At 49.1% G+C, this 13,921-nt stretch overlaps 1 protein-coding gene across 3 annotated transcripts; it reads left to right on the top strand.

Annotated features, from left to right (window-relative positions):
• Positions 1–2,159: 2,159 nt before the first annotated feature.
• Positions 2,160–13,871, top strand: WDR6 (WD repeat domain 6; the record flags this gene model as incomplete). 3 transcript variants are annotated; one of them, XM_081181754.1, is made up of 8 exons in its annotated part: positions 2,160–2,261; positions 3,875–4,001; positions 5,319–7,728; positions 8,618–8,713; positions 9,274–9,390; positions 9,513–9,631; positions 10,913–11,374; positions 13,471–13,871. In XM_081181754.1, exons 2-8 carry the CDS (start codon positions 3,875–3,877, stop codon positions 13,869–13,871), a joined length of 3,732 nt encoding a protein of 1,243 aa, XP_081037880.1. In that variant the 5' UTR covers positions 2,160–2,261. The 3 variants fall into 3 exon arrangements, with proteins under 3 accessions (XP_081037880.1, XP_081037879.1, XP_081037878.1); XM_081181753.1 differs by lacking the exon at positions 2,160–2,261 and adding an exon at positions 2,398–2,850; XM_081181752.1 differs by lacking the exon at positions 2,160–2,261 and having other exon boundaries at positions 3,503–4,001.
• Positions 13,872–13,921: the final 50 nt, after the last annotated feature.

Here is a 13,921-nt window from a genome sequence, read left to right as displayed (position 1 = left end):
AGGCTAAAAAACAGTTTCTATCCGTGGGCTGTTAGGCTGGTGAACGGAAAATAATATAGTGCAACTGACTAAAGGGGTTGGTGTGTTGTGCTACAAGCACACAGAGTGCAATGAGATTGAGTGTTTGTGGGGAGAAGAGGGAGGCTCGGTTAATTTCATTGTACACAGGTTGTACATTGGCAATAAAGGTATTATTATTATTATTATTATTATTATTATTATTATTATTATTCTCATGAAAGATAAAATCTCTTGTATGTCTCTTACACCATGATCCAGTTTTAGGAGCAAATGCTCCATTTGTAGACCTTTATTGTGAGCCATGTCCTAGTGCTTCAAACACAAAGTTAAAGCAGGCTATAAATAATAAAATAAAGCCTTTGATTATATTGTGGAAATGACAGGTTGACAGTTTTTCAACCCTGGTCCCACTTTTATTAGCTCCAATCTGGTCACAATCTTGGTTATATTCTGCGAATGCATGTCTTGATATGAAAACTGCATGGGGAATGTTTTTATGGCTTTTTACACAGTCAACTAGGTCACCTTTTTGATAAGTAACAGCCAGATAAATCCTGTATTTAAATTATGCCAGTATCAGAAAGATACTGTCTCTGCACTATATCCAATGTGTGTTCCACCCAGAACAGGAGAGGAAAACACATACAGGTAAGAAAACTAAAATCAACCTCACGTGTCCCTGGAAACTCCTTCAGTACAAATCAGGGACTACTGAAAGCAACATCAACACGCCGCTCACATGTAGAGGGAGTTAATGAACTCAAGGTATTGGAGATGTGGCTGTGGTAGCTACCGCTTCATCGCATGTGATGTGATGACCCAGCAAGAACCCTGCTGCACCTGGTTCCCAGATAGCCTAAGTACCACTCAGAGGAAGACCCGTTTAAATGAATGGACCTAAATTAGGTGTGTTGATTAATTTCAATGGTTCTACACTATGAATGGGATCGTATGAGCTGTTCAACAGTGGACGAGAATATCTTGGAAGGTAACACTGCGTCCTTAAGAGGTTTTTAAGCAGGGAATAGTTGCCCACTTTTGAGGCATGCTAGAGCTGTTGATTTTCTTGCATAGGCTGGTGGTTGAGCTGGATGAACTCTCTGGGAGTTTCTGTAGAGTTTTGGAGAACTCAAAAACTTGCTATCTTGTGGACCTTTTGGGTGGCCTAATAAAGGCATTGCCTGAATAAGAACTTTGGGAGCTTTGGGGGAGGGGAACCCTGCGGTTGTGGCTGAGATATACCAGAATGCTGGAAGGACAAAAAAAACCCCTATCATCATCTACTCAGTGGTCTCAATATCTCAGCGCCCTTTATACATTTGAATGCATGGCTTGCCATTGTCAATCTCATTTAGATAGCTATTTGGACACATGGATTGCCTACCTATATGTTTAAATTGCGATGGATGGTAGGGCTGCCATACATCCATACATTACCAGGATTTTAAGGGCGGAAGGGACATCCAAGGGGAATTTCAGGAAGGCAGCAGCTTGTTCTGGATCTTTGGCAAGTTGTGGGTTTTTGGCAACCCTAACTGATGGGATTTAAAAAAAAATATCATTAAGACTTTTAACATTTATCATCATACACAAATCATAATAATTTTACAAATAGGATTCTCAGAATCCCCAAACTTCCCTCCACCCCATCCGTAGTTTCCCCAGATATTCTTTTCAAACTGCATCGTATATTTCCCATATTTTCTTAAATCTCAATTTTTATCATAATTCTCGCTTCATTGCAAGTGTTTTTAAAAACCTGCCAATGTTTTCAGTTGTTTACAGTGTTCTTTCAAGTAACTTAAATCCCCCCCCCCACTAACTGATGGGAAATTATCACTGTTAATGTCAGCTGGTAACCTTACTTTTATTTTATTTTAAATTTTATTTTCTTCTTGTTTTGGCACATATATGCACATACTGTGTGTGTGTGTGTGTGTGTGTGTGTTTGTGTGTGTGTGTGCATATTATGTGTACTGTGTGTATAGCTATAAAGGTTTTCTATTTACCTTTTGCCTTAATATAGCTATGTATATACAGTATTTACTGTATCTATTTAGATAGAGCTGTGGCTTTAAGAAATTATCTTCCTGCCTTTGCCGGCCTTTAACTACCAATCAGTCTCGGCGGCCTGGGAGAGAACTTCCGCTGGCCAATAGCATCCCTCCGTGTCTTGGGAGCTCGGAAGAAGCCTCCCAATTGATTCACGGGGTCTGCGCCCGCGCGCGAGAGAGAGCGAGGTAGGGCGACCTGGTTTCTCGCGATATGGTGGCCTCTGCTTTGCTTCTCTCCCTCCCGGCGCTGCCACGCGGGTCTTGCTTCCTTCCCTGCCTCTTGCCCAGGCTGTGCACGAAGCTCTGGCTGCAGCGCCCCCGTTTCGCTAAGCATTAGGCTAAAAGCATTCTGTGGCTTAAACCAGGACGGGGTCCTGGGGGGCGCCCAGGTGTTGCTGGGTCAAGACTCCCCCTATCCCTGACTTGAACCTCATGCAGCTGCCGACTATAGGTACCCTCCCTCCGCACTGCCGCATGCACGCCCACTTTCCCTCCTGCAAGCCCTGGTCTGTGGAAGCTTCTGCCACAATAAGTGTGTTGCCCTTTCCACCTCAGGCAGTAATGTGTCCCAACAAATCCGGCTTAAGCCTCCCGTTCGTTCTGTGCCTGCTGTTCCTCCACGGGGAGCGCGCTCTTTTATCCAGTCTCTCCCGTTTATATATTCAACGGCCCTCCCTGGTTTTGTTTCGTATCTGCCCATATAAGAAGCTGACCAAAAGTTCGCCACACACAAAAATACTGTCGCGCAATGGCATCCAGGGGCTTCTCAGAAAGGGCAAGTACACTCCTGTTCAGACCACTTTTATTACCAAATAAAAAACCCCGTCGTTTACCAAGTGCTTCGGAGATTAGATCATTTCATTGTTCTGAGAACTGAGCAAAGTTAGCTTGTTCCCATTGTACAGATTGTGGTTAGAACCAGCAAAGCATCTTTCCTCCGAGACTTTGGTTGAGGTGGGATTTGAACAGAGGCCTCTCGGGTCTAAACCGAGAACAGCATTTACATTTGCGCTCTCTCTAGCAGGCGGCATCTCATCCGTGCATAACGGGTGGGGACCTTTTTTAATGTTGAGGGCTGCATTCATAGGATCATAGAATCGTAGAGTTGGAAGAGACCACAAGGACCATCGAGTCCAACCCCCTGCCAAGCAGGAAACACCATCAGAGCACTCCTGACATATGGTTGTCAAGCCTCTGCTTAAAGACCTCCAAAGGAGGAGACTCCACCACACTCCTTGGCAGCAAATTCCACCGTCGAACAGCTCTTACTGTCAGGAAGTTCTTCCTAATGTTTAGGTGGAATCTTCTTTCTTGTAGTTTGGCTCCATTGCTCCGTGTCCGCTTCTCTGGAGCAGCAGAAAACAACCTTTCTCCCTCCTCTATGTGACATCCTTTTATATATTTGAACATGGCTATCATATTCCCTCACGGGTAGTTGGGGGGGGGCACATGGCTGGTGGTGGTAGGGAAGATTGGAACAAAAAGAGGACAGTGCACTCCCTTCTCTCTCACCCAGTTCACTTCCTCCTTTTTGGCTACCCCTTTTTCTTCCATTTTTCCTTCCTTCCTATCTGCATGAAATTAGGCTAGGGAACGAGGTTTCCCACCCCATCCCTAGTGCTCAGTGATGTGAGTTACCTGCTAGCGAGACCATGCTGACTTTTATCTGGAGTAGCCCTGCTGCAGCGTCAAACAATTTATACTTTCCAAGCCAAAAGGCAGCCTACTTCTGTATCCATCACCTCAAGCTATGGAATATCTGCAGCATTTATTACTCTTCCCACCCCCTTCTTCCTCAGATGTCTTGTGTAAGAGGAAGAGAATCAACAGGAGCCCTCACTTCCGATCCTTGTTCAGCAATGGAAACAGAGCTGCTACTGGCTCCTATCACAGCTCTGGAGATTGTGGATGATCACCTTGTTGCAGGTATGTGGTAGGGCCAGAATATCCTGGGGCAGTGGCAGCCCACAAGGTAGCCTTCCCATGTTGCTGGAGTCCCAACAGCTGTGGTCAGGGGTGGTGTGTGTTGCAAATCTGGTGAGCAGAGTCCTTTCCGGTGGGCAACGGGTAACATTTATGTCAAGTGTGTCAGATACCAAGCCATGGCACTGAACACTTGATGAAACGAAACATGATAATGGAGGGCTTGTTTCAAAACCAGGTTCTACCCAGCTGAATAGCCAAGCAAAGCAGGAATCGCAGCAAGACGATGCATTACAGTGGGACAGGCAGGCACCAAGTCAGGGGAGGGAGCCCAGAGCTCCTGCAAGCTGGTTTCTTGGATTTTATAAGTCCTGTTGCTGGGGAAATGATGCTCCTAGAGGTGATAGGAAGTGGGGGACCTGTCAGAAACCGGTTCCCATTTCAAGCAAGGCAAAAGTTGTGGGTAACGTGATTCCACAGGGACAGTTTGACAAGAGGCCGTGCGAAAGCTGCATCAGAAGCAATACCAGATTCGGCCGTGGTGTGTCTTTCATATTGGGACCAGGAGCCATAGCTGTCAACTTTTCCCTTTTCTTGTGAGGAATCCGATTCGGAATAAGGGAATTTCCCTTTAGAAAAAGGGAAACGTTGACAGCTATGCCAGGCGCTGCTCAAGGTGTACCTGGGCTGGTATGGAGGCTGTGTGTGGATCACGTTTGTGAGGATGGATGCTACTGGAAAGAGTACACTATCTATCTATCTATCTATCTATCTATCTATCTATCTATCTATCTATCATCTATCTATCTATCTATCATCTATCTATCATCTATCTATCTATCTATCTCTTCTATCTATATCTATCTATCTATCTATCTATCTATCTATCTATCTATCTATCTATCATCTATCTCTTCTATCATCTATCTATCTATCTATCTATCTATCTATCTATCTATCTATCCTATCTATCTCTTCTATCATCTATCTATCTATCTATCTCTTCTATCTATCTATCTATCTATCTATCTATCTATCTATCTATCTATTCTATATCTATATCTATATCTATCTATTCTATCTATCTATCTATCTATCTATCTATCTATCTATCTATATCTATCTATCTATCTATCTATCTATCTATCTATCTATCTATCATCTATCTATCTATCTCTTCTATCTCTTCTATCTATCTCTTCTATCTATCTATCTATCACCTATCATCTATCTATCTATCTATCTATCTGTCTGTCTCCTCTTTCTATCTATCTATCATCTATATATCAAATGAGGTGATTCTAGCCTCTTTTCCTGCAGGTGAAGGACCCTACATTGCCATCTACTCCCTGGAGCCTGATGCCAGCCAGTCAGCAAGATGCTATAAGAAGGTCCTTCGAAACCATAATGTCCATGGTATCAAGGAGCAGCAGGATGCGGCCCCAGGATCAACCGCCCTAGCTGTCTTTGGAGGCAAAGGCCTCGTCGTTTTACAGCTCAGCTTCCAGGGCGGCACAGCAAAACTAGCCGAACTCTTTCCTTTCCGCGAGCTGCACGACTGGATCTGGGACCTGCAGTGGTTGGAGGCACCCGGCTGTGTGGCGTTGGCCCTGGGCCACAACTCCTTGGCACTGTATGACTGCGCTGGCCAGAGGACCCTTCGAGAAGTGCACTGCCAGGAGAAGTGCATCCTCTACTCAGCCCACCTGGTTGGGAGCAGCTGGGACACGCTGGTGCTGGTGGCTGGCACAGTCTTTAACCAGCTGGTGGTATGGTGCGCAGCCGACCCGCCGGACGACACAGGCAGGGTGAAGCCCCGAAGCAGGATCAACGGGCACAAGGGCGTCATCTTCAGCATCTGTTTCTCAGAGAGCAAAAGCATCTTGGCCTCGGCCTCAGATGACAGGAGCCTGCGGCTGTGGGGCGTCGGCGACCTCAGGTCGCCCCCTGACCCTGTCCCATGCTTGCTGGTGTGCTACGGGCACCAGTCTCGGGTCTGGTCGGTGCGCCTGCTGAGCAGTTACGTCCTCAGCATTGGAGAAGACGCCGCTTGCCTCGTGTGGAACTACCAGGGCGAGATCATTCACCGTTTCAAAGGGCACAAGGGGCGCGGCCTCCGGGCAGTCGCCGCCCACGAGAGGCGGGGCTGGGTGTTCACAGGCGGGGCCGATTCTGGCATCAGGCAGTGGCTCCTTAAAGGGCAGAGCAACGGCGGGAACAGCCTTGTGCGACTGGACTTCCCCTCACCTCGCAGAAAAGGATCTCCCAGAGCGGTGAAGCTGGTGGATGTAAACCACCTCCTTGTGATGACGGATGCTGGGGCTGTCTACGCCTATGACTTGACCTCCAAAGCCTGGGCGTTGGTCCTCGAGGATGCTGCGTATCGGTCCTACAGCCTCCTGGAAGTCTCCGTGCTCATCAGCGGCGTGGTGGTGTGTGCCATGGGCAACCTGTTGGGACAGGTTAAAGTCTTCCCTCTCTGCAGCCCCGCAGAAAGCAAGGAGCTGAAGCTGTACGAGGGGAAAGTGCACAGCCTGAGTTGGGCCTCCTACGCAGGGCAGGATCCCGGCGCTTGCAGCCTCTTCGTTTCCGGAGCAGCCGGTTCCCTGCTGTGGCTGGAGGTCTCTCATGGCCCACCCGAGGGAGTCGCCGTGGTGGTGAAGCGATGCTTCCGCCTGCCGCTCTGCAAGCAGCGATGGCATACGTGTGCCGCCTTCACGCCCCAGGGAGAGCTGCTGCTCTGCGGCGACCGCAGAGGCTCCCTTATGCTGTTTGAGTGCAAGCCAGCTCAGGCCTTGAGCAGAGGAGCAGGAGTTGGCTCCTCGGACCCAGAGGGGGGCTCCGGTTTGCCCGGCCTGGCCTTTCCTCTCACAGGGGAAGAGCCGCTCGCTGAGGGCCCCGTCTCTCTGCTCTTCGGCCTACACGGAAAGCTCGGTGTCACCTCCATCACCTGCCACCAGGACTTTGTCTACAGCACCGGCCGGGACAGCTGCTACCGCCAGCTGCAGGTGCAAGGCCGCCAGCTGCGCGTGCTGAGGAAGCACAGGCCATGCAAGGGCCTGGAGTGGCTGGAGGAGCTGCGCTTCGGCCCCGATGGGAGCATGTGGGTGCTGGGCTTCCATGCTGACTGCTTTGTTCTCTGGAGCGCCAGCAGCAACGAGATGCTGCTGTCCGTCCCCTGCGGTGGCGGCCACCGCTCCTGGAGCTACGCCCACCGCCTCCAGGCAGGAACCTTTGTTTACGTCAAATCTGGGGATGTGGTGGTGCACCAGAGTCAAGACGCACACGACGGGCAGCGCATCCTCAAGGAGTCCCTGCACGGGAGGGAACTGACATGCGTTTGCCACATCGGGGTTTTGCAGGCACCCGGGCAGGAGCCGCTGAGCACCCTTGCCACCGGCAGCGAGGACGGCACGGTCAATATTCTGAGCTACAGGGCGCAGTCTCGTACGGTGACCCAGCTTGCGGCTCTGGGCGACCACATCTCGAGTGTGAGAGCTCTGGCTGTGGCCAAGGACACTCAGCCCAAGGCAGGAAGTATCTCTGCCATCCTCTTCTCAGCTGGAGGACGGGCCCAGATTGAGTGTTACCGGATGCATATTGGCCTCAGCCATGGCTCTAGTGGCGATGTGGTCCATCCGCTGGTCCACGTGGCTTCTCACCGCCTGGATGAGCAGTGGGACCGCAGGAAGAACAGGCACAAGCTCGTCAAAATGGACCCAGAGACCAGGTAGTAGCTGTGGCCTTTCCCAGGAATTTGTATTCTTAGGCAGGGTCATGGGTTCTCAAAAAGCAGGGGATGTTATTGATGCTCATATAGGGAATGTAAAATCTGCACCCTTTCTTCCTAACTCTTTTAACCACCAAACACGCCCCCCCACAAGCACACACACACACACACACACACACACAGGCTTTTCCTATTGTCACATAAGTGGGCACAATATTCACATCCAGCCTGGAGGACTCTAGATAGATAGATAGATAGATAGATAGATAGATAGATAGATAGATAGATAGATAGATAGATAGATAGACAGACAGACAGACTGGACTGGACCCTACCCTATTATTTTGGCTGTAATTTGTTTCAAACTTATTTTAACGTATTTTTAAATGGCTGTAACCCACCCTGAGATCTTGTTTATTTTATTTTATTATTTTATTTATGGAATTTATTTTATTTATCGAATTTGTATACTGCCCTTCATCCACAGATCTCAGTATTATTAAAAAGCACAAAATCAGATGATGACAGGCGGGTGAGAAATCAAATAAATAATCTAAAATACACAACCGGGTCTAATGATATTGTAGCAGCAGGAGATTAAAAACAAAACCACTAGGATAAAACAATGTGAATAATAGCAGCAAAAAATTATAAAGGTCTGTTTGCTTAATTTTCCAGTCTCAGAATTCCCCCCCTTCCCTATTCTGCTGTACTCGTGCTTAAGAATACATTAGTACAGAGAGAATAGGGAGGACTTTGGGCGCCGAGTCCATAGTAGGCAACACATGCCATTTTCCAGCTTGTGTGTGTGTGTGTGTGTTACTTTTTCACTGCTCTGGGTATGGATAGTGTGTCCCAGAGAAGGTAACTGATAACTTCTGTGTTCCAGGTATATGTCTATTGAGGTCCTGGCTGGTGTGGAGTACCCAGAGCTTCCTGGTCCCTTGCTCTTCCTAGCCGCTGCTTGCAGTGATGGCTCTGTCCGGTAAGGAAGATGGTTGGGCTCTCTCTTTTAGGGGCCTGCATTGCTGGGGTAGGAATGCGGGTGGGTCTGTGGGTTAAACCACAGAGCCTAGGACTTGCCGATCAGAAGGTCGGCAGTTTGAATCCCTGCGATGGGGTGAGCTCCCGTTGCTTAGTCCCTGCTCCTGTCAACCTAGCAGTTTGAAAGCACGTCAAAGTGCAAGTAGATAAATAGGTACCACTCCAGCGGGGAGGTAAACGGCGTTTCCGTGCGCTGCTCTGGTTCGCCAGAAGTGGCTTAGTGATGCTGGCCACATGACCCGGAAGCTGTACGCCGGCTCCCTCGGCCAATAAAGCGAGATGAGCGCCGCAACCCCAGAGTCGGCCACGACTGGACCTAATGGTCAGGGGTCCCTTTACCTTTTTATGTTTCCTGGAGCAGCACTTTCCCCAAACTAGAGAAGGGAACATGAACAGAAAGAAAACTGTAGCGCTTGGTACAAAGGATGTGGCCCTTTCCCCCTCTTTAAAGTCGGAGACTCTTTTCCTTGGACTGACTTCACTGCTCTCATGTTTGCATAGCCTCTTCCTGCTGCTTGAGCATGCCCAGAAGCTGCAGCTTGTGGCAGAATCCTTTCACCATCAGCACTGCGTCCTGAAGGTCCAGGCGTTGGCATGTAAGACAGCAGATGGAGAAAGGTGAGAATGGAGTGGCTACACCCCACCCCCAGTGTTCTTGAGATGCACCTCCCCTGAGTTTACTACTGCTGACACATCAGGCCCTAGAAAGCTAATTTTACCCATTCATCTTTCTTTTATAGAAGGCACTTGTTGAGCAGCGCTGCCACCGACGGGAGCATTGCATTCTGGGATCTCGCCCCTACCCTTAAGTGTGCTGCAGAGGCCTTGAAGGCGGAAGGCACAGAAATGAAGCTTCTGGGTAGGTGGTTGTGTTGACTGCCCTGTTCGTGCACCCTTAAAGTTGTTGTTTTTTATTGTATAACCGGGACAGCTCAGTGGGTAGAGCAGGCTTCCTCAACCTCGGCCCTCCAGATGTTTTGAGACTACAGTTTCCATAATCCCTGACCACTGGTCCTGCCAGCTAGGGATCATGGGAGTTGTAGGCCAAAAACATCTGGAGGGCCGAGGTTGAGGAAGCCTGGGGTAGAGCATGAGACTCAATCTCAGGGCTGTGGGTTTGAGCCCCATGTTGGGCCGAAGATTTCTGCATTGCAGGGGGTAGGACTAGAAGAAGAAGAAGAAGAGGAGTTTGGATTTGATATCCCGCTTTATCACCACCCTAAGGAGCGGGGAAGCGAATCCGGTTCACCAGATTACAAGTCTACAGCTCTTAACCACTACACCACACTGGCCCTCTAGATGATCCTTGTGGTCCCTTCCATCTCTGTGATACCATGATTCTATTTCCTATACTCAGCCCATGTGATTGGGTTGCCCAGCCACTATGGGGATGCAGCTCCCAATGAAAGAATGAATAAAGCAAAAATAAATACAATTCAAATCTTAAAGCCTTCCCGAACCAGGGCTGCCTTCAGATGTTTAAATTTATATATTTGCTTAACACTTTGACATCTGCCGGGAGAGCATTCCACTTTACACAATGAGGGAACCACCAGAAGGCCCTCGGTGCTGGACCTCAGTGTCCTGGCTGAACGATGGGGGTGGAGACGCTCCTTCAGGTATACTGGGCTGAGGCCATTTAGGGATTTAAAGGTCAACACCAGCACTTTGAATTGTGCTCAGAAATGTGTACTGGGAGCCAATTTAGATCTTTTAGGACTGGTGTTATATGGTCCCAGCACCCGCATTCTGGATTAGTTGTCATTTCTGGGTCACCTTCAAAGATAGCCCCATGTAGAGCACATTACAGTAATTCAAGCGGGAGATAACCAGAGCATGCACCACTCTGGTGAGACAGTCTGCAGGCAGATAGGGTTTCAGCCGACGTAACAGATGGAGCAGCTAGACAGCCGCCCAAGACACAGAGTTGACCTGTGCCTCCATGGACAGCTGTGAGTCCAAAATGACTCCCAGGCTACTCACCTGGTCCTTCAGGGGCACAGTTCAGAACCAGGGAGTCCTCTGTACCTGCCCACCCTGTTTGTGACCCTCCTAGGTATACCTTATTTTTCAAGTGTATACCACCCTTTGCGCTTCCTCCCAGCCTTGTACGCTTCCTTTGCCTGTGTGTGTTTTCCAGACCTGGGTACCCCAGTCCTGACCATCCGGGCTCACAGCTGTGGAGTGAACAGCCTCCACGTCCAACAAGCAGCTGACGGGCATTTCCTGGTGGCCAGTGGCAGCGATGACGGCTCCATCTCTCTCAGCGCTGTTGAGGTGGATGCTGGAAGCGACACCGACCAGGAAGCCATCGCTGGGCCCAGCATCCGCCTTCTCAGAAACTCTTCGAGGCTCTGTGCCCACGCAGCTCACGTGACGGGGGTGAGGCTCCTGCAGCCGGACTTCCTCCTCTCTGTTTCGGTGGACCAGCGGATGACGCTCTGGCACCTTCGCGAGGACAGCCTGTCTTTCATCAGCAGCAAATTCTGCCATGTGGCCGATGTGGCTGGCCTGGAGTGTTGGGAGGCTGGGGCCCGTGACTGCCGCAGCGTGATCTGCGGGCAGGGGCTGGAGATCCTCCGCTGCAGCCTAGATTTGCCAGGTGCAGAAACAGAAAATGGTGTATGAAGGAGTGTGGGCTGTGCAGTGCCTTATTCTGTTGGGGTGCAGAAGAGTTTGAGCGACCAATAATAATAATAGTAATTTATTATTTATACCCCGCCCATCTGGCTAAGTTTCCCCAGCCACTCTGGGCGGCTCCCAATCAAATGTTAAAAACAGTACAGCATTAAATATTAAAAACTTCCCCGAACAGGGCTGCCTTCAGATGTCTTTTAAAAATAGGATAGCTGCTTATTTCCTTCACATGTGAAGGGAGGGTGTTCCACACGGTGGGCACCACTACCAAGAAGGCCCTCTGTCTGGTTCCCTGTAACCTCACTTCTCGCAATGAGGGAACCACCAGAAGGCCCTCAGCACTGGACCTCAGTGTCCGGGCTGAACGATGGGGGTGGAGATGCTCCTTCAGATATACTGGGCCGAGGCCGTTTGGGGCTTTAAAGGTCAGCACCAACACCAACCAGGGCACAGAGGGCTGTCATGCGAAAGCAGCAAGGGCCGTAAGAAATATAATAAATAATAATCATAATTATTTTTTATTTATACCCCGCCCTTCCCAGTTCAGGCTCAGGGCAGCTAACAACAAATTTAAAACGCTTAAATGATGCAACAGAAAACAGCAGAAAATACAGCAGAAAACGGGAATAACAATAAATAAATAAAAATACTTTGCCCCTCTCTTCAGGGAGAAACTGCTTCCGCCATAACCACGCAGATACTGTCCCTGATACGATACAGCTTGCCTGCTTTTCTTTGCCTTGTGACTTGTGGGCAGTCATACCGGGGCTTCGCCAACCTATTTTGACAGAGGGCCTGTGATGAGAAATGCAGTAATAAATCAAGCCCACTCAGTGCCAGTCCCTCTGCCTCCGCTGGTTAAATGGCTTAAAATGCCTTTTCCTTCCAAATATATGTCCTGGATTTCAGCCTCCTCTTCTGATTACCGCGGAGAAACGTAGGAAGCTACTTTATACCAGGACAGACTTCTTTGTCCAACTGCCCCAGGGTTTCTCCAGGGTCTTTCCCCTTGCGCCGCCTATTTGATCATTTTAACTGGCGATACCGGGGATCGAACCTTCTCTGTGCAAAGAACGTTCTCTGCCTCTGAGCTGTGATCCTACTCCTTAAGGAGACCTAATCCCAGCCTGCAGGATGGACAGATGAATCCCATTTACATGGATTTGGAGAAAGAGCTGATCACCTGGTGCTTGCAGTGCCCTGGGCCCACAGAACTTAAAGACCCATCCTCCCATTGCAGAGGAGGGTTTCTTGTCCCACTGCCTACAGGCTCAGAATTGCTACAAACTCACTGGAGTGTCAGGGGCTAGTCAGTTCAATGGGCAGCGACATTCCTGTGTGCATCTGCTGAATGACATCCATTTAGACTAAATAAAAAATTCCTTCCAGTAGCACCTTAAAGACCAACTAAGTTAGTTCTTGGTATGAGCTTTCGTGTGCATGCACGCTTCTTCAGATACACTGAAACAGAAGTTGCCAGATCCTTCTATATAGTGAGAAAGTGGGGAGGGGTATTACTCAGAAGGGTGGTGGGAATGGGAGATTGGCAGATAGCTTAGATGAGCCTGTTGACGACTCTTAACGACTGCAATAGGTCTTACAGGAAAAGGCAAGGGGTGAGAAGGTGAAAAATGGCTTAGTCATGTATAATGAGATAAGAATCCAATGTCCATTTAGACTGTATCACTGGTAGAAAAGGATCGTGGAGGAGTGGGGATGTTCACAGAATGTCTACCCAGGTGAGAGATGGTGGTTTTTTAAAAAAATATATATAATAAAATAGAGTTGTCTACGTACTGCCCTTCATCCGTAGATCTCAGGGTGCTTCACAACATAAAAACGCAAGATAAAAACGCAAAACACATGGAGTAGAATTGGGGTGGGAAGTTCAATCATATGATCCATGTTTGGTGCAGGAATTGGGATGGAATGAGAATATCCTGGAGGTACAGACTTGCAGGGAAATGGTTAGCTTTCTGTCCGTCCGTCCCAATTACAATAGGAAATGCTTTTGAGTTTTCTCTGACCCCCCTAACACAATTTCTATTTCCACCAATCAAGATTCCTCTTCCGAGTCAGGACTTTTCACTTTTCGGCTGCTGCAGCTTGTGGCAGCTGTTCAGAGGGATTTGCTCGGTTGCGCAGAGTATGCTGCTCCTGTCCTGCGCTCAATAATTCAGCGGTTGAGCCCTGGAGTGGCTGGGGTTTCTGGCCCCCCCAGCAGCGCCATGCATATTTCATGGTCCAGATTGCAGCAACGGGGAGGTCACACCAAGGCCCCTTTGTCTGCAAGTTCAGCACGTGGGCGCTGCTGTCACGCACTGGCGATCCCCAATGGCCTTCCATCTATTTGGCTCCTGGATGAACAGCTGAGCTTGCTGCAAAACAGGGCGATGCCGTCCCAAGCTGCACTGATAGTGGGATTCACCCAGTGGTGTAGGTACCAGAAGGACGCCGAGTAGCAAGCTCTCCAGGCGCTGTGTGGACCACCTTGCTTCCTTGTCATTGCCAC

This window comes from Podarcis bocagei (assembly GCF_964188305.1).
Source record: "Podarcis bocagei genome assembly, chromosome: 2".
Lineage (NCBI taxonomy): Eukaryota > Metazoa > Chordata > Lepidosauria > Squamata > Lacertidae > Podarcis > Podarcis bocagei.
This window is presented reverse-complemented; position numbering and strand designations above follow the sequence as displayed.